Source organism: Phacochoerus africanus, chromosome 16 (assembly GCF_016906955.1).
Source record: "Phacochoerus africanus isolate WHEZ1 chromosome 16, ROS_Pafr_v1, whole genome shotgun sequence".
NCBI classification, from domain to species: domain Eukaryota; kingdom Metazoa; phylum Chordata; class Mammalia; order Artiodactyla; family Suidae; genus Phacochoerus; species Phacochoerus africanus.
In genome coordinates this window covers 38,845,618-38,869,009 of record NC_062559.1, presented here as the reverse complement: position 1 = coordinate 38,869,009, position 23,392 = coordinate 38,845,618, and the positions used below count along the sequence as shown (strand labels likewise).

General features: G+C 39.1%; 1 protein-coding gene and 1 long non-coding RNA gene across 16 annotated transcripts in view; both read right to left on the bottom strand.

The window, feature by feature from the left end:
* The window catches only part of LOC125117271 (uncharacterized), a 169,820-nt gene extending 168,066 nt beyond the window's left edge, over positions 1-1,754 (bottom strand). For 6 of the 14 annotated variants that reach the window (XR_007132565.1, XR_007132564.1, XR_007132561.1 and 3 more), the window contains exons 1-2: positions 1,503-1,753; positions 94-183 (exon numbers count right to left, since the gene is read on the bottom strand). This is a non-coding gene — a long non-coding RNA (uncharacterized LOC125117271). Of the gene's footprint in view, positions 1-93; positions 184-1,502 lie in introns of all 14 variants that reach the window. The other 8 variants (XR_007132562.1, XR_007132566.1, XR_007132569.1 and 5 more) reach the window with 3 other exon arrangements.
* Positions 1,755-2,739: 985 nt separating this feature from the next.
* The window catches only part of DPY19L1 (dpy-19 like C-mannosyltransferase 1), a 101,019-nt gene continuing 80,366 nt past the window's right edge, over positions 2,740-23,392 (bottom strand). The window contains exons 16-23 of one of the 2 annotated variants that reach the window (XM_047763094.1): positions 22,874-22,923; positions 19,110-19,134; positions 17,898-18,017; positions 16,327-16,501; positions 15,465-15,564; positions 13,835-13,960; positions 5,354-5,535; positions 2,740-3,987 (exon numbers count right to left, since the gene is read on the bottom strand). In XM_047763094.1, coding sequence (XP_047619050.1) covers positions 5,379-5,535; positions 13,835-13,960; positions 15,465-15,564; positions 16,327-16,501; positions 17,898-18,017; positions 19,110-19,134; positions 22,874-22,923 — 753 coding nt within the window. In that variant the 3' untranslated portion in view covers positions 2,740-3,987; positions 5,354-5,378. Of the gene's footprint in view, positions 3,988-4,587; positions 5,536-13,834; positions 13,961-15,464; positions 15,565-16,326; positions 16,502-17,897; positions 18,018-19,109; positions 19,135-22,873; positions 22,924-23,392 lie in introns of those variants that run through there. The other variant, XM_047763095.1, reaches the window with a different exon arrangement.

Sequence of the window (23,392 nt, the reverse complement as noted above, 5' to 3'; positions counted from 1 at the left end):
TCTCAGATTTAAAGCGTCAGAAGGATTAACAAATTGCACTTTCTAGGAAGAGGATGTTTCAGGGCAAAAGGACTCCGGTCAATAAGCAGATACCTTGAGTGCAGACCTGAGGGGCCTGGCCAAAGAGCAGGGCATCATCACCAAGGCAGGCAGACACAGACACGTGAGCTGGCCTTCGGGCACCTTTAAAGAGAAAGTTTTCATGGCTTGATGCCAATTTCTTATTTTCATTTCTTTCTACATTTCTAGAAATGCGTAAGGACTGAAGCTTGAAGAGCAATCAGGCATAACAATGAAATGAGCTTAATTTTTGCTACACTCAACTTTCTTTCAAGGTATTAAGTTTGTATACAGGGGAGACAAAAGCCCAGGTACTTTTAAAAAATCAATTAAATTATATTATGCTGAATTAAAAAGGACATACCTGCATAAAAATACTCAGTAGCACTACTATTTATCTGAAAATCATTTTGACAATGCATTGCTTATTTAAAGTAATTAGAATTGAGGGTTAGATATCTGAGTACAGAAAGCATTGCTCTGAAAGCAGAGCCAATGTCAATACTATCTTAATCTCGTTGCAAAAAGAAAAAGTCTACCTTTTAATTACACCACAATGCTTCAAAATCTTAAGAAAAAATTTCAACTATTACACTTCATTCACAATTTTAAAATCTCTCTCGTGGGAGGAAGACTAAGAGGAAAGAGTTGTCAAGACTTTTCCATACCTTAATGTCCTTTTTAACTTTGATGTATTTGTACTAATACAGTACTGTGAAATAAAGACCAATTCAAGAATAGAATGAAGTTTAAAAGCAGCTCCTCTTGGAGTTCCTGTCGTGGTGCAGTGGTTAACGAATCTGACTAGGAACCATGAGGTGGCGGGTTTGGTCCCTGGCCTTGCTCAGTGGGTTAAGGACCTGGCGTTGCCATGAGCTATGGTTTAGGCTGCAGATGCAGCTCAGCTCCCGCGTTGCTGTGGCTGTGGCATGGCTGGCGGCTACAGCTCCAACTGGACCCCTAGCCTGGGAACTTCCACACGCCACGGGAGCAGCCTTAGAAAAGGCAAAAAAAGAGCAGTTCCTCTCTTTCTGCACAGGGAACAATTTCACTGATTTAAATTAGAAACTTCTAGTTTGGGGAAGGAGAAAGGGAAGGCAGAAGTGAGAAACAGGTGATCTGCGAACCAGAGCTGATCCTCAACTGCTCTCTAATAGAGGGAAAAGCCTGAAGATTTCTGGAGCCAAACAAAAGTAATAAAGTGGAAAATGAAGTTTTAAAATCCACACGCATCACTGAATTTATCTATTTTCTTCTAGACAATGTAATTTTACAAAAGTTAAGTTCGACCTCAAAGGATTTCTTTTTCCAGTTCTGAACTGAAAAGAGACAGGTCTAAGCCCAGTCTAGTTTACAAGTTCAAAATACTTAAATGACCCATAACTCATCTATTTAGCAAAGACAATACAAGTGAGCTGTATTAGTGTCTGGTTAAAAATTACCTTATCTGTTCTTGGTTAAAAATCACCTTATCTGCTCCTTGCTCCTTGCAAGTTCCACTGAAGCATGCTCCCTAAGAGACAAAGAAAGGACTCGGTAAAATTCAGTTCCCAGTATAGGGACCCTCTAGCCTGTTTTGGTGGGATTAGTGCTGTCAGGAATGGAGCGCCCCCTAGAGGTCAGTATTCCAGATAGTTCTATCCATTAGAGCAGTGACTCTCAAGTATACCCCCTGCAGGAAGAGCATCAGCATCATCTGAGAACTTGTTAGGATGCAGTTCTGGGACCCTACTTGACTTACTTTGGGGCTACTATAACAAAATATCACCACAAACCATGTATCTTAATAAAGAAATTTATTTTTTACAATTCTGTAGACTGCAAGTCTAAGCTCAAGGTGCCAGCTGATTCAGGGTCTGGTGGGAGTCTACCTCCTAGGTCATAGATGGCACCTTGTGGCTGTAACCTCACATGGTGGATGAGATAAGGGAGTTTTCTTGGGCCTCTTTTATAACGGCACTTTCATAACCTCATTCATGAGAGCTCCATTCTCACGACCTAATCACTTCCCAAATGTCCCACCTCCTAGTACCATCACCTTGGGGGACAGGATTTCAACATATGAATTTCGGGGACGCAAACACTCAGACCATAGCACCACTTTTGCCACCGACTCTGTGGAGGGGTGCAGTGATCTGTTTGAACATGGCCTCCAGGTGACTCTGATGCACACTAAATTTGAGAATCACTATCCTTCAAGAGGTCAGAGAGTGAAGGTGTTACTATGTAAAAAAAATTATACAAACATGAATTAAGCTAAACTGTCTTTCTTCCAAGCAGATAAAAAAATTTACGTTGATGCTTATATCAAGTAAATACATGGAGCTGTAAATGAGGAAATGTTCTAAGACCAAACTGTGGTTTAATGTATGAGAAAAAGCTTTTCCGGCAATTATCTTGAAAATATGGCTGTAAAGAGTGATTGTGTCCCTTGGTGTAAATGATAAAGTAATCTAAGTGTGTAATGCCATAAATATAAGAAGAGTATGGGGACCCTCCATCCCTAGAATCACCACTAATGAAAAGGACCAAGTCGTTTCATGGTCCTTTAGCCCTTCCCCTTCATTGAGGACTGTAATCTGCCCCAAACCAATTCCTGGTTATCTGACTACAGAATGAACATGTCCACAGCCAAGGAGGAAATGAAAATAACAATGAAAAAAAAAAAACCACTTTCCATATTTTTCATGACCTTTTTTATTTAACATACATAGTACATGTAAACAACTGGCATAAAATTCATAAAAATACAATACCCCTATGCATTATCACTTTATTCTTGACACATCCTTTCATTTTCTCCTTAATATCATTGTCCTATTTTAACACTACACTTGTTTTGCTAAGCACTTTTAGAGGCTTATCTTTTTATAGAAATACTGCCCCAACTTTGTTTTTTTTACTATCATAGCAAAAGCTATTTTTATCACCACCTAGTCCATCCTTAACCTTCTTCACACTAAAGCAAAAATATTTTTAAATGCTAAAAATGCATAAAATACTGAGCTTTAATACTGTCTTGTCGTGTATATCGAACCTACTACTACTCTATGTTGCCATAAAAGATATATATAATCTACAGCACCGGCTGTACCAGATGTGACCAAGGCTGAGTGTGCAGTGTAGCCCAAGGCCTCTGTTCTAAACTGACTGGCCTAAAATATAATCATAGCTTGCTGGTGGAGTTACATTAATAAATACTGTTACAAAAGACGTCTTCTGGAAAAAAAAAAACTAATTTGACTATTTTTATCTTTTCCTAGCATATGAAACAGTTAAAATAGTATTTTAATGCTTTTCCTATATAAATTTCAAACATGTGAACTTCCTGGGAAGGGAATTACTGAAAGGTGGGAAGAATAAAGAATAACTTTAAAACTAAAGTTTTTCAAAATTGTAACTGCTGGATGTACAAAACACATGTAGGTGAGAAACAATGGCAAATAAAGCAGAACACACACTTCCCCCTTCCTGCCTATGGTGACTCTTAATCTTCCTTGGCCTCGAGTGCCCACTTGCCATTTTTCTGCATTTCTGCATCACCGCTCAAATTCCACTCCTAATCCACAACTCCCCAGATGCTTCCCTGTTTTCTGCAACTGGCAAAAGACCACGAAATAAGTCACCCAGCAAGTGAGAAAGAGGGGCAGGCACCTGAAGACACTGACAATCTCAGGCCAGGAGAAGGCTCCCTGGGAAAGGCGGGCTCTGGGCAGGCGGGGGGCTGCACACTCCTCAGCCCAGGCTGTCTCGGCAGCTGTCTGCTCTAAGCAAGCTACTGCTTCCTCCCCCAGACCAGGCTTGTCCTTGGGCTCTGGTGAGAAGGCAGAAAGAGAACAGCTCTTCAGTGGCTCCCCGGAGCAGGGCACTGGAAACCGTCCCTGAGGACTCAGGTCTCCAGGACAATCCACAATGAGGTTAATCTGCCTGTGGTTAATAAAGAGAACACCGTGTAATTAAATGTGTAATCTGCCAGAGTCACGGTTTGCTTAGAACGTTAAATCTTAGAGCCATTCCTCAGAACTATGAGGACTCACTGTTTTGAAGAATCTCATTTCACACAAATTAACTTCTAAGAAACAACAATTCATACTAAGAATTTAAAGCAAGTTTGGAAATTTTTCAAAATAAAAAATAAACAAGAAAGTAAAGAAGCCTGAATATATTCACTCCTCATACGGAAATGATGGTTTTTGGAACCCAAATTATAACATAAGGCTTAAGGCTTTGTCTTATTAAAGACAGGCAATTTTTAAAGTAAAATATAAAAACCTCATTCACTTAACATTATTCATTTACTTGTTTGACAGAAAAATTAGTCATACTTTATTGTATCTTAATAATAAAAGAAAAATTACCATATACTATAGCCTACAGTTGCACTATAAATTATGTCTACTCAAATATACATTAGTTTCTAGATGCATTATATTTAGGGTTGTTCAAAATAGTTTTTCTTAAAACTACAATTATACATGAAAAATTTTAAGTGGCTTAAAGGTATTAAAATATAAACATTTGAATAATACCAAAAATGAGAAAAGTACACAACTGTCATTAAATTTTTTAAACCAAGAATAAGTACATGTTAACCAACTAAATAAGTGAACAACACTTAACAGACAAACAATGTTGGGAAAGAGACAGAAGCACATGCGTGTGCGTGCACACACACACACACACTCTAATGCCACATGACTGGTAGTTACAAGAATTTGGTCCTAGTCACTACATCTAAGAGTCTGGATTAATAATGAGCAGAAAACGCTTCATTAACCCAAGCAACAGAGTGCATAGGAATGTGAAGTGGAATAAACAGATAATTCTCCATAGCAAATACCCATATCTGCCCCATCTACTCTCACTGAGGTTGACAACAGGGGCTCACAATAATCACTGAAATGTTCACAAGACAAGAGCAAAAGGTAGGAAAAAAAGCAAGGGGCATCGATAGTCCATGAACTGTAAAAGCAGCCCCTAAGCAGCTCAGAATTGACTCTATTTTCATATCACCCTTTCCACGATCCATCATATTTTTTAATACACGAGCTTTGCTCACTTTAGCACAAATATTTAAGTCAAGTACAAGCATGTACTCATTTGCATAGCAAATTTTAAGGGCTGCACTGAAACAGTAACCAACTGATAAAGGCTTAAGTATTTTTACAATCAGGATGACATTCGAATTGACCAAATAGGACGTTTTCCATTTGAAAACAGTTGCCTACGAAAGTTTTGGGGATCTGAATTAAAAACAAGGCATGAGTTACTAGCAAAACAGGAAAACCATTACTGGTGGACTTCTCTGTAGGCAGCGGTCATTCCTCTATAACTTCTAAGACTTTGTAAACACTGTTCTGGAATACAGTGGTGAAGTGAGGCTTGGACTCCTTCACCAAGATGTTACATAAGGGAGGTTTCCCAGCATTAGCAGGATCTTCCACATCCCAGATTTCGGGCATACTGCAACCAGGCCTAGGGAAATTAACATGCAAAATTAAAAATCACTGTGCATTATATAATGGCAGATAAAACAGAGCACACCTTTCATGACTGCTCTCATTTCATTTTTCTCAACTTACTTTTAAAGAAAAATCCTACCATGGTTATTTATATTTATGTAAGCTATCATAAATTATTTAGAACAGGTGAACACAGCACAGGTGACTATAAAGAAAGACATAGAATGTATGTAAATTCAGGTAGTGGGTTAAGAGATCTCAGTTAAATTCTGTCTCATCTACTTAGCAAGAATGCACTATTGGACAGTTCACTCAGCCTCACTCTCCATACTTGTAAATGGGAAGTACTGACAACAGGGAATTAGAGAGAGACTGTACCTAGCAGCATGCCCAGCACACAGCAAGAGGTTAAGATACTGATGCAGAAAATTACATGCGCACACCTCTGAGAGACCATGGGCTTGGTTCCAAACCACCACAATAAAGCAAGTATTGTAATGAATTTTTTAGTTTCCAAGTGCACATAAAAGTTATGTTTATACTGAGTTTATTAACTGTGCAATAAAATTACATATCTTAACTTAAAAATGTTTTTACTGCTGGGAGTTCCTGTCATGGCTCAGTGGTAAGGAACCCAACTAGTATCCATGAGGATGTAGGTTCAATCCCTGGCCTACACTCCCTGGCTGTGGAGCAGGCTGACAGCTGCAGCTCCAATTGGACGCCCAGCCTGGGAATTTCCATATGCTGCAGATGCAGCCCTAAAAAGCAAAAAGGAAAAAAAAAGAAATTTTTATTGCTAAAAAAATGTTAATCATCATCTGAACCTTCTGTGATAAGGCTTCCTTTTTTTTTTTTTGCTGGTGGAAGGGCCCTTAAAATGAGATAATAATGAAGTTTGCCCATGGATTGGTCCTCCCTTTCATGGATAATTTCTCTGTAGCATGCAATGCTATTTGATAGCATTTTATTCACAGAGGAACTTCTTTCAAAGTTGGAATCAATACTCGCAAACCCTGCTGCTGCTTTATCAACTAAGTTTATTTAATATTCTAAATCCTTTGTTGTCATTTAGCAATCTTCACAGCATCTTAGTCAGGAGTAGATTCCATCTCAAAAAATTACTTTCTCTTGCTCATCCTTAAGAAGTAATTCCTCATCCATTAGTTTTATCATGAGATTGTAGCAATTCAGTCACATCTTCAGGCTCCACTTCTAATTCTAGTTATCTTGCTATTTCCACCACATCTGCAGTTATTTCCTCCATTGAAGTTTTAAATCCCTCAAAATCATCCATGAGGGTGGAATTAACGTCTTCCAAACTGCTGTTAATGTTGAGATTTTGACCTCTTTCCAGGAATCACAAATATTCCTTTTTTTTTTTTTTTTTGGTCTTTTTGCCTTTTCTAGGGCTGCTCCCTTGGCATACGGAGGTTCCCAGGCTAGGGGTCCAATCAGAGCTGTAGCCACCGGCCTACACCACAGCCACAGCAATGCAGGATCCAAGCCACGTCTGCGACCTACACCACAGCTCACGGCAATGCCGGATCCTTAACCCAGTGAGCGAGGCCAGGGATAGAACCCGCAACCTCATCATGCCTATTCAGATTCGTTAACCCCTGAGCCATGATGGGAACTCCCAGAATCACAAATATTCTTTTCTTTTCTTTTTTTTTTTTCCTGCAGCATATGGAGATTCCCAGGTTAGGGGTCGAATTGGAGCTGTAGCCACAGGCCTACGCCAGAGCCACAGCAACTCGGGATCTGAGCCGCATCTGCAACCTACACCACAGCTCACGGCAATGCCGGATCCTTAACCCACTGAGCAAGGCCAGGGATCGAACCCACAACCTCCTGGTTCCCAGTTGGATTCATTAACCACTGTGCCATGACGGGAACTCCACAAATATTCTTAACAGCACTCAGAATGGAGAATCTCTTCCAAAAAGGTTTTCAATTGACTCTGCCCATATCCATCAGAGGAATCACCACTGTCTATGGCAGCTATTATAAAATATATTTATTAAAGTATAAGACTTGGAAATTGGAATTACTCCTTGATCCATGGGCTGGAGAACGGATATTGTGTCAGCAGGCATGAAAACAACACTGACCTCCTTGCAGACCATCAGAGCTCTTGGGTGATCAGGTGCACTGTCGATGAGCAGTCTTATTTTGAATTGAATCTTTTTTTCCTGGGCAAAGTCTCAACAGCAGACTTCACATAGCAAGTACTGTAATGTAGGCTTTGTTGTACCATTTATAGAGCACAGGCAGAAGAGACTGAACACAATTATTAAGGGCACTAGGACTCTGGGAATGGTAAATGAGCACTGGTTTCAACGTCAAGTTACCAGCTGCTTTAGCCGCTAAACAAGAGTAAGTCTTTTCATTGAAGCTTTGAAGCCAAATATTGACTTCTCCTAACTATGAAAGTCCTAGATGGCATCTTCTTCCAACAGTCATCTATGCTGAAAATTTGTTGTTTGCTCTAGCAATATTCATTACTGATCTTAGCTAGATCTTCTGGATACCTTGCTGCAGCTTCTATATCAGCACTTGCTGCTTTACCTTATACTCTGATGCTATGGAGATGACTTCTTTTCTTAAACCTCAAGAACCAACCTCTGCTAGTTTCAAACTTTTCTTCTGTATCTTCCTCACCTCTCTCAGCCTTCAAAGATCCAAGGAAAGTTAAGAGTCTTACTCTGAGTTAAGCTTTGGCTTAAGAATATTGTGGGTGGTCTGATCTTCTGTTCAGACCACAAAAACTTTCTCCCTATCAGCAATAAGGCTGTTTTCACTTTCTTATCATTCATGTGTTCACTGGAGTAGCACTTTTCATTTCTTTCAGGAACTTTTCCTTTGCATTCACAACTTGGTTAACTGTTTGGCACAAGAGGCTTAACTTTTAGCCTATCTTGGCTTTCGATGTGTCTTCCTTACTAAGCTTAATCACTTCTAGCTTTTGATTTAAAGTGAGAGACATGGGGAGTTCACATCATGGCACAGCGGAAATGAATCTGACTAGGAACCATGAAGTTGCAGGTTCGATTCCTGGCTTTGCTCAGTGGGTTAAGTATCTGGTATTGCTGTGAGCTGTGGTGTAGGTCACAGACACAGCTGGGATCCTGTGTTGCTGTGGCTGTGGTATAGGCCGGCAGCTATAGCTCTGATTTGACCCTTAGTCTGGGAATCTCCATAGGCCGCAGGTACAGCTCTAAAAAGCAAAAAAATAAAATAAAATAAAGTGGGAGACATGGGATTCCTTCTTACACTTGAACACTTAAGAGGCCACTGAAGGGTTATAAGTTGGCCTGTGTCTCAAGGTACAGGGAGGCCCAAGGAGAGGGAGAGAGATGGGGGAATGGCTGGTTGGTAGAACAGTCAAGATACACACAGTATTTATCCACCAAGTTCACTGTCTTACGTGGGGTTCATGGTGCCCCCAAACAATTACAATAGTAATATCAAAGATCACTAATCACAGATCACTATGATAAATACGAATAAATATGGCAAAAATAAAAGTTTAAATATTTCAGGAATTACCAAAATGTGACACAGACACAAAATGAGCATTTATTATTTACCACATCCGTTCTTATCCCATTAATCAGTAACTGATATGTTACTTTCAAATCTTTATTACCTAAGTATTTTACAATCACCAATGTAATAACTGATTCATGGAAGCCTAAGAAGTGGATACAAGAACCACCTGGTGAAAGGCTATTGATTATAAAGAAGATCTGTCTTCTCAAAATGGAGAGGGTTGTGGGACACACTTTAATCAAGTGATCAAACTTAGCATTATCAATAACAGAACAAAGTGACATGTACCTCCTGAAACAACATAACAGAAAGTACCTAATACCTCCTATGTTGTATTCTTGCCAAATTTTGTCAAATCGAATCTAATCATGGGGAACAAATTAGACAAATCCTGATGTGGGACATTCTTACAAGATAAATGGCCTAGACTCTTCCAAAAATACCAACGAAGACAAAAAAGATGAAAGGAATTTCTTAATTTTTGTATTTTTTATTAAGGTTAAAAAAACAGGAGTTCCCACTGTGGCTCAGTGGTAACAAATCCAACTAGCAGCCATGAGGGCAAAGGTAAGATCCCTGGCCTTACTCAGTGGTTAAGGATCCAGCGTTGCCATGCGCTGCGGTGTAGGTCGCAGTCACAGCTCGAATCCTGTGTTGCTGTGGCTGTGGCTGGCTGGCAGCTGCAGATCCAATTCAACCCCTAGCCTAGGAACTTCCACCTTCCACATGCTGTGGGTATGGTCCTAAAAAGCAAAAAAAAAAAAAAGGAAATTACAGAGATTTGACAATAGCTTATGTTTGCTATGGATGCTTCACTTTTCTTTCTAAGAGCAAAAACTATTTCCAAGTCCCTTTTCTTCCCAATGGCAGCCCCACTCCCCTGCTCTCCACCATGAGGTAAGCACATTGACAGGAATGCTCATGCTTTCTCCTCTTCAATAACATCTTTAATTTAAAAGGAATCTTTACCCAAAAGGTGGCACAATTAGAACCTATCAAAAGGAATAAGTGAAGGTCCCAGTCACCTCCAATGCTGTCTTAGAGGTGGCGTTCTATAAAAAAAAAATCAGCATATATTCTGCTATATCTTTTTTATCCACGTGCAGACATACAAAAGCACAGGCACAGACATTTTTATATACACAGATGCTCCTGGGTTGCTTTTATAAAAATGAGATTAATCTGGGACTCCTCACTTAGCAATAAAAAGTGGCTACTGTTCCATCTGCTAAAGCATCTATTTTATTCTTCTTAATAGGTGCTAGCACTTCTATGTATTATTTAACCACTGTTTATGGACAGATATTCTAATTGTTTCTCATTTTGTCATTATAAAACAATGCTGATGTAAAAAATTTTGTGCCTGTATCTTCTGCAAGCTTAACTTCTAAAAGCAGCACTATCATTACATCAAAAGGCCATACAAATTTGACTTTGCCTCTATCAAATTACCTCCCCAAAAGGTATCAGCAATGAGTGTTTCTGCAAAGAGTATTCGGTGCACACCCTCACTGAGACCAGATTTTACCAATGTATGAAGATATGACCGGGCCCGGGTTTTCTACCTTTTAATTTTCTCACATATGCCAAGGCCAAACTGTTACTACACTGTGGGCCAGTGGTATTAGAGAGTGAGATATACAGGAGGTAGAAAACTATCCAGCTCCTGAGGTCAACTGCTTCCAGGGAAAGAAGAGGGCAAAGAGCTGTCTGTGAGCTCTCAGTTTAACACCCTTCAGTCCTTTTTTGAGCTTCTAGACGTTTCCCCGGGCCAGCCAGCTACATGTTTAAAATAGCATTAGTGAAAATCTGAATAATTTTCTTCTGAATTTATTTTAATTTTATGTCAACTCTATTATGGAAATTAATGAGAAAGAAAGCACAGAACTGAGAATAAAAAAAGTAGTTCATTAAAAGCTCATCTACAACTTGCACTGGGTATATTTTCATCCTTGTATCTGAACACAGGTACCAAGTAGTTATGGAATGATCAGGTGCACAATTAAGCCACTCTGTCAATGACAGCACCTGAATACAGTGCCCACCAAGGTGCAGAGCACAGTTTAGGCTCCAGATGGACATTAGTCCTTCTTTCCTTCATTCTCCCACTTGAGTCTCCTATTTGCTGCCGTTGTTCTGACACATTTTTCTTTTCCAGTAACACACAGGTGTTTCAGGCTAGCACAACTGAATTAGAGAGCAAGGGCCAAGGCAATAAAGAAGATCCCCATGCTGGTGGAAAGCCCTGTCCAGAAACTCAGCTCTTCTTACTGCAGAGGCAAGCACTGAACATCAGTCCTTTCCTTTTCTCTTCTGAGTCTTCCATTTGCTCTTCTGTCACAACAGTAAGCACAGCTGTGTTCTGTTTCAAGGTTTAAGCAGAGGCGCTGTCTAAGGTTTCCTGAGACTTATAATCAGTCTGACTTAAATCGTGTAGTGGATGGAGGGCATTGTTTTAGTTACTAAGTGAGAAAACCAGACGAGAGAAAGCCACTTCTTCAGCTTCCCCCCCCCCCCCCACCTCTGCTGGAACAAACACAGCAAGGGCAGCTGAAGGTCCAGAAGAGAAATCCAACACATCCTCCTTCCCACCCAACTCTCAGTCTGAGTGCCTGTGAGCTCTAAAAGGAGGTGATCAGAAGCCAGTTAAGGAGTTCCTGTTGTGGCTCAGTGGCAACAAGCCCTACTAGTAAACCATGGGGATGTGGGTTCGATCTCTGGCCTTGCTCAGTGGGTTAGGTATCTGGTGTTGCTGTGAACTGTGGTGTAGGTCACAGAATGCAGCTCGGATCCTGTGTTGCTGTGCCTATGGCATAGGTCACTGGCTGCAACTCCAATTTGACCCCTAGCCTGGGACCTTCCATATGCTGCAGGTGTGACCCTACAAAGCAAAAAAAAAAAAAGAGAGAAGAAGCCAGTTAATTGACTACTGACTTTGTTTAGTGTGCAAGATTTATTGCTACACTTCCTAAATTTGTCTTTTGATCCCTTCTTGTGTACAAAAACCAGTGCTCTACCCATCAGAACATGAGACTACTACAGCTATGCAATCCAAGGAGCTCCATCAGCATCTCAGAATAAAACACTGCAGCCTCTGCAATTTCAAAACACTATGCAGGGGTCCAGGAAAAAATGAAGAATCCTCAACCAAAGTTCATCATTACGCTGGGGGAAAAAAGACCGAAAAGTAATTTTTATGTTCTGATAACCTACAGGTGTCTTACACTGGCAGCGCTGACCTGGAGAGTTGGAGAGTGATCTCTGGGGCTATAAAGAAAATTCCAAGGCTTCTGGAAATCTCTACCTAGAAACTGAGTTCTTCTGACTGCAAATGTCAGCCCATCATTCACTTATTACAATGTCCTCATCAAATTATTATGAGATGCTCATGATTTTTTTCCAAAATTTATATAACAAAGTTAAAGGCTATGTACAAATTTCATCTATACTCATACATTCATAAGGACTTAAAGCATTTTGGAAATTATGACTCTAAGAACAGTAATATTTTCTATAGATTGATTAAGTTCAAATCACTTGGGACATATGCACTGGAAAATCATTCCACAATCAACAATTGTTTCATGGAGTTCCCGTCGGGGCGCAGTGGTTAATGAATCCGACTAGGAACCATGAGGTTGCGGGTTCGATCCCCGGCCTTGCTGTGAGCTGTGGTGTAGGTCACAGACACGGCTCGGATCCTGCGTTGCTGTGGCTCTGGTGTGGGCTGGCAGCTGCAGCTCTGATTAGACTCCTAGCCTGGGAACCTCCATATGCCGAGGGGGCGGCCCAAGAAATGGTAAAAAGACAAAAAAATTTAAAAAAAAATAAATAAATAAATTCAAACAATTGTTTCAGTTTCCTTGTGGGCAATGCTTGATAGATACTGTATCACAGCACTATTTGTACTCCTGAGTCAATATTTAATCATTTTGTCTTACCACCCTTGTGTATCACTGAAATACAAGGTGAATGAGTATGATTAAAGCACATATACAGCAATCTCCTGAAGGCTTCTGTTAAAGAGTAGTGAGAATTTTAAAAATAATAGTATTCCACACATTATCCATGATTTCTGATAAAACTACTCCTTTCTGTGCTCCTCCTGGAGTGAATGCTTTGGTATTTTAATAGCAAGCTGTCATCCAAAGGCACCATTTCCAAACTGCCAACTTTAGAATTCCCATTTGCTTTGAAAATCTTACTAATTGTTGTTGCTATACTCTGCTTAGTGTGAAAATGATTTTTAAAACTATATACCCTAGAGAATATGGGTCCTGGTAAAGTCAATTATTTTCCCACTCAAATAAGATGCAAAAACAGCAAGAGAAAAGTTTCACTCTAAGTTGAAGCTGGGAGGCTCCCATCTATCACAGGATGTGGTATGGTGCAGAGAAACGGTATGGACAAAGCTGTTGTCATCATAATGAGACTCAGTTATTTGGTTTCAGACTCTGCAAGCCTTTTGAAAGAAAATACATTCAACTTTAAATAAAAGCGTTTCCAAAAAAACATCAAACATCAAAAGCAAATACAATTTGGGAAATTATCAGTAAGTGCCAAGACTTTTAAGGTAATGTGCACATGCAAATCATGATAAAATGACTAGAAAAAACTCCAAGTAATAATCAAAAAAGTTCCCTCTGCTTATACTTTCACATACATCTGACACAATTAACTAGGAAAGCACTTGCCATGAGACTGAATTAACTTTAATGTCTTATGAATATAAGATACTAATTGTGTTGGGTACTCACTTGGATCTTCTTATACACCAGGACTCTTCCAGAATGTAATAATTCACTTGTAACTTCATCAATTCTCGCTTCACTTCTTCAGCTGCTTTTCGACTATACATTGAATATACTATTTTCGTTCTGGCTCTTTAAAGAAAAATAATTGGGCAGAAGATTTCCAAGATTAAAATAAAGTCCAAAATCAACCTTTTTGGACAAAAAAAGCACTTAATGGGACTAGGAGAAGGACTCTACAGAAGAATCAGGTCAAGAGAACAGTCTACACAGGAGTTCTTGCTAAGGGCCACTGGGGAAGACAATCAAAAAAGGCAGAAGTAGCTCAAGAGTCCTGGGAGAAAAGGTTAAGTTTAATGAATCCCTTCATTTCCAAACGTAGTCTTTTGGTTTGTTTGCCTGTTTGTTTCGTTATAAATTCTCCATCACTCTATTACACCTAAGAGTATGAGCTACACAAACATATCAATAGGACTACTTTAAAGCTGCAACAGTCCCAAATTTGATAACCAACAATTAGCATTAAATGGCTCTCCACTTTATTTCCAACTTTAAAATAACAAAACAAGGAGTTCCCGTCGTGGCGCAGTGGTTAACGAATCTGACTAGGAACCATGAGGTTGCGGGTTCGATCCCTGCCCTTGCTCAGTGGGTTAACGATCCGGCGTGCGTTGCCGTGAGCTATGGTGTAGGTCACAGATGCGGCTCGGATCCCACATTGCTGTGTCTCTGGCATAGGCTGGTGGCTACAGCTCCAATTCGACCCCTAGCCTGGGAACCTCCATATGCCACGGGTGTGGCCCAAGCAATGGCAAAAAGACAAAAAAACAAAAAAACAAAAAAAACAAAATAAACAAAACAAAGCAAAAAAAACCCTAAACTTATTTAACACAACTGCTCTGGAAATTAGGCTGCTAAAATTGATTTTTTAATGAAAAATCTTTTCCTTTATAAAAGGTCTGTCCCACTGTTACACAAAATAAAATATTAATAGGAGTTACCAAATACTTAGGAATGAATAGCTGATCAACCTAGAAATTGCATCGAAATTAAATCTATTTCCTTTTCAAAGAGAACACAACACTCTAACTTAGGAAGAAGATAGTAAAAAAACAAACAAACAAACAAAAAACACAACACAGGATCATTCTAGCAGGCTGTAGTAGCGAAATCAGAAAACTCTCTTTGAATGGGATTCCATTTCAACTGACTCCTCAGAATTTAAGAAAGAATTGAATTTCTATAAGAAAATCTTAATAAAATCGTATAAGCCTATAAGAAAACCTTACTAAAAACTATAGGCTAATGAATCTTCTGGGTAACTTATAAGGACCTGGGAGTTTTGGAGCTCTGTTAACAGAGCTGTCTGCTAACAACCATGGAAAACAGACATGGTATGATATCTTTTTGCTGCCTAGGACAGAAGATAACCAAAGGCTGAAGTTTTATTGTCCTATGGAGACTTACAGTTTATACAGAACTTAGCCATCTTACTTAAGCATTTTTTAATCCCCTAATTCTGTAAATCATAGTTCACCATATCCTTTTTGAAAACTCGTTATTTTGCTGGTTCCCTCATTCACTCTCTATCTGTATGAAATATCTGCTTTCAACGCTGGGATAACTGTGTACTAACCTCAACCCTGCATCTTCATAATGTGGATGATTCACAATGGGCCGAAGTGCAGAGAGTTTCACACTTGCCATTGTGGGCATGGCACCTGCAAACACTGCATCTGCAAAGCAGGGAGGAAGGTCTTAGGAAGAGACTTGGTGAGTGTGACAAGGAGTCTCCTTCTGGTCAGGTCAATTGCTTCCCAAGAGAAAAAGCTGAACCCCATCTATGACTTAGAGATTCAATGGCAGAACCAGAATGAAGTTGGGTGGCTGATAAAATTGCAGTCAACAACCAAGCTGGGGTAAACTATTCTTCCTTGGAAGATAAGAGTCTCATCATCTATTTCATTAATGAGGATTTCTGTTTCTTTTGATTGCTTATTTTTAATATCTTTTCCTTCTTCTAGGAAAGAAGTAACAAATTGACTAGGGAAGTTTTATAGCACCAAGGAATTCTAGAAGATGATTTAATAATTGACGCTCAGATGACAATGAAATCTCCCTTTCTATACATGAATAAAATATCACATTTCATGAGTTCATTTCAAGAAGGAATGTAAAGATCTAAGATTAAAAATTAATTAGGAAAATAAGCATAACATAAATTATTTTAAAAGTTGTGCCAGGTAAAACTCTGAAGACATTTGGAAAAAAATAGAATTTATCAAAAATAGATAAATAAATGACTAAGAAAACATGGGTAACATTTCCTTCGCAAGCCATGGAAGAAAGACTGGCATCTTTTTCTGGATAATCTAGAAGCAGGACTTAGAAAGATTTAAGACCACTGGAAGTAACTTGGGCCTAACCTAAGATTTTGCAGTGGTATATAAAATTGTGAAGAAAACCATAGCTAAAATAATATAACTTTTATTTTTTACCTGGTTTAGTACTATATTTGATCCATTCTATAAGTTCTTCTTGTGGCAAATTGCTGAACTCCCCTACAATATTCCACTGGGTTTGCAGATTTGCTGAACCCTGTATTGACATTGCGGCTAACACAGCAAAAACAACAGCACCAGGATGTACTTTGCAAAAGAGCCATCCAAACAGCTGAAATCGAATTAAGAATGTATTGATAATTGTTAGTACAAAGCATCTTGTATCCAATAAGCAAAAGTTCTCCCCAGAGAAGTCTCTGCTACAATCCCAGATAAAGGATTAATTATTCTAAAGAAAAGTTCTAGAAACAATAATCAGAGGGATCAAAAGAATTCTACCAGTAGCCTTATACAGGTGAGACATGATTTAAGACACTCTCTCAACTTTTTCTCTCTACTCCCAGATTTGGGTAAGGTCATGCCTACCTACATAATTTGCCAGACCTTGTGCAAAATAAAAATGTGGCTTCCTTACTAAATATTACTAAGAAGTTCAAAACAGCAGCAGCAGAGCATCAATCTAGGTGCAGAGGCCTTCTGAGTGTAGCCCCTGTGCGATCACAGAGGTCCCACACCTATGAAGCCCGCCTGGGGCAAGGCTCAGAACTTCTCTATCATCTGTCACGTTGCAGGTGGGATCTAAGGTGAGAGGCTTCTCATCACCCTCTTCCTGTCCCAGCCTGGAGGAGTCAGGAACAGGGGCCGCACACCCCAGTTAGCCTCTGGAAAGCAGTGCATCCTTAATGTAATACCAAGATTCTGACTGGGAACCGTGAGGTGGACTACTTTTCTCCATCTTCGAATAGCCCACTCTCACTAACAAGACTTTGTCTCTGTTGTCCTCTTCCTTAGTACTGTTTCTCTGCATGTCTGTAGAGCTAGATATCAAGTATTTTAAGGGCATATATCCACTTTTGCTTTTTGATTTTTCTCTCTACCACTCTACCCCCTCATGCCTGGAACACGGTGCAGAGGCTTAGTAAATATTTGCTCAATTTAAAAAAAGTAACGCTGTTGCACCTTGGCTAGTTGATTAATGAAAAAGCGACCCTATATAGAAGCATCAATCTGTGGACACAGAACAAGGAGACAGATATCTAGGGAAAAAAAAAACCCTTCACATAACAAAGATGGCCTAAACTAAATACTAAAAAGTAAAGAGTTAGGGGTGTGCCTATGAATGGATACTCAAACAAATGGAAAAACATTTTTAAGTTTGATACTAAAGAACAGATAATTTGAATGTACTGATAACTTGAAATAAAAAAAAAAAAAAAAAGTCCTCAACTAAGCTCTGCTTTCTATCAACATCTGTAGTTATCACTCATGAATTCAGCCTACACTGACTGAATGTTTGTTGTATTCCAAGGACTATTTTAGGAGTGTAAAAGATAAATGATCCATTTTGGCCCTTACCCTTTAGGAAAGATTAGTACAAAATCATGAAGAACTCTAATAACAATTTAAAGAACTCTGGGTAATTCGATATTATTTTAGGGCCACTCAATAACAAAGGCTGGAGTAGAATTACCATAGCACCTATAATGCCAGCATAACAAGCATCTCACCTGTCTTGAGCAGATCAAGGAAGCCATAACACACATGTGTGGTGTCAAGAAGAGTTTTAGTCTCATAATTAAAACACCAAGAACTGTGTATGCTAACAGTTGCAATGCATGATAAACCAGCTGAAAGAAAGAGAAAATAATTTTTACTCCTATTTATGAAGCTTAAGAATATGGTGTGAAATTGGTGAATATACAGAAAGGAGGACTTTTTCTCAGTAACAATATATATTTTTAATTTTATGGCTGCACCCTCGGCAAATAGAAGTTCCCGGGCCAGGGACTGAATCCAAGCCACAGCTGCAACCTACGCCAAACCTGTAGCAACACTTTAACTCACTGTGCTGGGCAGGGAATCAGTGACCCGAGCCACTGCAGTGAGATTCTTAACCTATGGTACCACAGTGGGGACTCCTCAGCAAAAGAATTTTGATTTCTGAAATAAACAAGTCTTAAAATCTACTTTCAAACTCTCCATTTTATTAGAGAGCTAAAACTATAAAGTCCCTAAGGCAAGTGGTTTTATAATTCTGCTTAGAATCAAGCCTGTAGTTAATAAAGCCCACATTTCTAAATATACCTTGGCGCTACCATCAGATGAGGCAGGAAAGTGGTCAAGAGAAATAACTGCTATTTTGGATCCCAAAACTCCTCCTCAGACGTGCCATCAACACCATGTGGAAATATGAAATACAGTCATTGTGCCATTGTTAAGAGAGTAGATCTTAAAAGCCCCCATCACAAGAAGAAGAAAAAAAATCTGAGTAATTATGTACGGTAACAGACGTTAACTAGACTTACTGTGGTGATCATTCCACAATGTATGGAAATTTGAATCATTAAGTACATTTGAAACTAACATATGCCAATTATTGTCAAAAACAAAAAACATGGCTTGAATTGACAGAGACGGGAACAGCAGTCAGTCACATCTCTGAGGCCTCAGGGGAGGGCGAGCAGAGAGGAAAGTGACCTCTGGTCACACAAAAGATACTCCGAGTGGGCTCCAGCAGTGAATGGCTATTACCGTGAGGATGGTCAGAGCAGACCACATGAGTTTCCTACTCAGTTGTCCTAACAAATGAATGTTTGTAGTAAAAACACATACAAGCTATTTTGAAAGATGACTAATGACAATTACCATTAAACTCAGAAAATGGAACTAGAAAAGCCCAAATTAAAATAAGGTAAATTTTGGTGATATTAAGTCTTTACCTCTCCATGATCAAACTGGTGTTTTCTGAAATGAAAAATGAAATATTGCTATTGAGTCACTTGAAACACTTACTTCAATAATGCGCATTTTTATCTTAGAAATGTGAGTTTTACAACTTCTATAATATTCCCCCAGGACACATACATGTAAATCAAAACAACTAAAAGTTATAAACCAAAATCGGTGCTACAATCTTTGAAGACAGTTTATCTTGCATATCCTACATATCTGACTACATGAATAATTATCAGGCCAGCACGGCTCCCTGGCTGCCACACAACATACCTCACTGGTAACATCCTGGCCAAGCAGCGAGTGAAAGGAATGCTGAAGGCTTCACAGTCCCATAACCCTCCTCCTGTCCCCAGGGGTCCCTCAGCTCCCCCATAAATTATCACTACTGCGGAGACAATTTAGGAAGCCACATACAAGATTTTCTTCAGCAGCAGTTCTGAAACATAAAAATAGTCACGTATGCTATCTTTCACCTTGCTTGAGAGTTTTAATTTCCTAAGAAAGGATCCGTGCTTTGAGGCCCACATATCCTCCCATCTCACTCCAGTTCCCTTCCCACACCCCACCTGCCGTTGATTCTCATCAGAGCAGTTAGAGCAACCTTTTGAAAATGGGAATCCAGACATGCCACTCTTACTTAAAACTTCCCAAGGTTTTTGTCACCCCCTGCTGAGGGGGGGAGGGTGTATAATTAGAATCAACTCTCAAATCCTTACTATCCTAACCTGGCCCCCATTTCTCATCCTTGAAACTCATCTTCTATCACATTTCCTCTTCATTTCTGTGCCCCAGTCATGCTAGACTAATTTCATGATTTCAACTTCTATGTTCAGTGTCCCTTTCCTTGATCACTCCTATTCCATTTCCCTGTTTTATCTTCTCATAGAAAACAAAAGGTTCACCTACTGGTTTACTTGATTGTCATCTGTCTCTCCCTACTAAAATGAACCCTTGAGGAGTACAGGGTACAAATCCATCCACCCACTCAATTTCGTTGAGCACTGAAGACACTGGAGGTATAGCAGTAAACAAGATGGGAGAAAACCTGTGCCTTCACAGAGCTTACATAAGTTGAAGAGAAACATGAAGGAAATAAACACACATCACATTGGAGATAAACACTGTGGGGAAAAAGGAAACAGGGCAAAAGATGCAGATGCACCCAGCAACACATGTATATACGTGTGCCTATACATATGGTCACCGACTAAGTGACCTCTGAGTTGGGCCTGAAGGAACTGAGGGTTTGAGCCTGAGGATCCCTTAGGGAAGAGCATTTCAGGCAGTGAGAACAGACATGGCACAGCCTCATGGCAGGAGGTTCCACAGTAGGATAACAACAAAGATGGCAGATTAGAGAAGGGAGCATGAGGGGGAGAATGAGGAAGGTCCAGGCATGCGGACAGGGAAGCACATTAGGAGGTTCAGTTCTATGTTCACAAAAATTGAGACTGTCACTAGACACTCTAGAGATGATACATAGGGAGTCACATGCACAAATGTGGATGGAGCTCAAGGGAGAGGTCTGGCCCAGAGTCACAAATGCATGACTTGATGACATACACCTTCTATATCCCAAGCATGCCTAACGCATAGAGTTCAATTTTTTTTTAAATGAACAAACAAATGATTCAATTAACCCCTAATCTAGGTAGCACACAATCTGAGGATTTGGTTTCAAAAATATTAATGTATTAGCAAACAGTAAAAATACTGGACAAATGAACAAAGTGCAACAGATCCTTCTTTATCCTTCTTTCATGCCAAGTAGAAACTATCAGTTACCATTTACTGAGCATCTATAATGTTAATAGAATCAGTATATCCCATTAAGTCCTCTATTACAACTAGTTACTATCCCACCTGACAGCCAAGGGAAGCAAGTCACAGAGCTATGAAGTGGCAAGGCCAGGCCTGTATTTTGGCTGATTTCAGAGCTACTATATTTTCTACTTCATCATGCTCTCTCTGTCCTTGCTTTAGCTCCTAGGTCCCTGAAGAAAGGAGATACTGATATTCACATCTTGATAATTAAAAATGTACCTTCCACCCCTTTCCTTTTAATACTGGCATATGACTTTGGTATTTATGCAAAATGAAATATCAATGTGCCATTCTCCTTTCAAAAAAAGCTCTGATCCTACCTGAACTGAAAGCCCCATAAAGCTCTGTGGTTTTCTACATTTATTTCTATAGTTGAGTTATTATCGAAAAGACTGCTTTGTTTCTGTGAAAAGTTCTACCTCTCTCTTCCATAGCTGCATACTACAGCTGTTACCGTAGCTCCTTTGCATGCTCTTAAAAAAAAATTCATCTCAATTGGAGAGAAAACTTGGCATTATACACCAGAAGCTTTTTCCTTTTCCCCCGGCCCTCAAAAGCATCAGGTCTAAGCAAGGGCGCCAGTTAGAGGAAGTAGTTTCTAAATGAAAAGAAAAATTGTCTCAAGAGGGCATGCAGTCATTTGCCATTGGTTGGAGGTGAAAGAACAATAAATAAGGCTCTGTATGTTATCAAAGAAAATATTCGGACACAATTTCAACAATCCCTACTCCTTAAAAAAAAAAATCCCACAAGAGTAAAATTATAATTAAAACTTCCTTTACAGGTTTTTTCTTCCAAATCCCTATGTACAAATAAACATACAAAATCTTCCTATTTTAAAAATAAGTGTAACACCCTATATATTTTGTTTTGTAAATTTTTAATTCAAGGATGTATGATGAAGTATTTCCAGAAAGCTTATGACTTGGTCATAATTAAACCAATCCCACACTAGTGCATATTTTGATTATTTCTATTTTTCACATTACACGTTCTACCACAATGGGCATCTCTATACCATTTCGTCCACATTTCTGTAAGCATTTCCAGAGGACATGATTACTGGTGAAACTGCGGGGTTAAAGGACAGGCCCACTGTCTGTTCTGCTTGTATTGACAAACTCCCCTCCCACCCACCTCTCATGGTGGGAAAGAGAAAATGGGAATTAATTTTTTTTCTCAATTGCTCATTGTGTCCTTCATTCATTTTTCTACTGGGCTTTTAGCATTTTTCTTACTAATTTATAAAAGTTCTTTATGTATGATGGTCATTAATCCTTTGTCATATATTGCAACTATTTTCTGCAAGTTGTATTTTTCTTTGAACAATGCTTACAGTATTTAACCAAACCAAAGAATTTATCTGGTCAGCCTTGTCAATCTTTCCTTCTAGCTCAGAGGTTTCATGTCATACTTAACAAGGCCTCTCTAAGCCTAAAATTATAAAAGTAATCTCTTGGTTTACATAGGAGTTTCATTTTTTTCTCTATTTAAATCGTTGCTCTCTCTGTAATTTATTTTACATAAAAAGTGGGTATGGAGCCACTTTTACGTTTTCCTGCTCTTTTCTCAAAAGGCTGTCCACTGGTCCTAAAGGCTGTCCACTGGTCCTACAACCGTCAACAGAGTGGTTATTTTTGCTGCCAAACTGAAGCACAAAGCTGTGTCCTTCATGTACAGATTAGCATAGGGCTACTGTCAGATTGCTCTGGATGGGACCTGGGATATGCATAAGTGATGTGCTAAGCTCTGCACAGACAGGAAAAAATGAGACAAACAAAGAAGGGGGATGACAACAACTGAAAATATTATCAAAAGCTTAGTATATAACATGTAACTAAAAACTGCTTATTAAATCAATAAATTGATAAGTCATAATCTACTTAATAAATGGAGGAAGTAATAAAATTATTAGTGTATTTACCTTATATGTGCCTGTTGTTTAGTTAAGACACTCCACATGTCACTAATAATCTGCAAATAGATTTTTAAACATTTAGAATAGCTATTTTCGAGAAAAAGAAAATTTTATCTTCTAAACTTTCAACCTTTTACTTAAAAATATAGAAGTACAGAGATAACTCAGAAAATAATAATTACAGTAACACAATCTTAAATTTGTACAGTACTTGATCATATCTACACCAAACAACCCTATTTGGTAGGTTTTATTATCCTCATTTTGTAAATGAGCAACAGGCCCAGAAGTACTAAATGATCACCCTACAGGTGGACGACAACTAAGAAGAGTCTCGAAAATAGACCTTTTGGCCTCTGATTCACATTCGGTGAATTCCACCATGACTCTGTTGTTGGCAATGCCTTTCCTTAAATATGCACGCACACAACTGGACAACCAGCTCAGAGAATGATAAGCACAAGCAGCTAAACCCCATGTTTTCCTATCTACAGTCACTGGGAGGTCACCTAATCTGAAATCCTA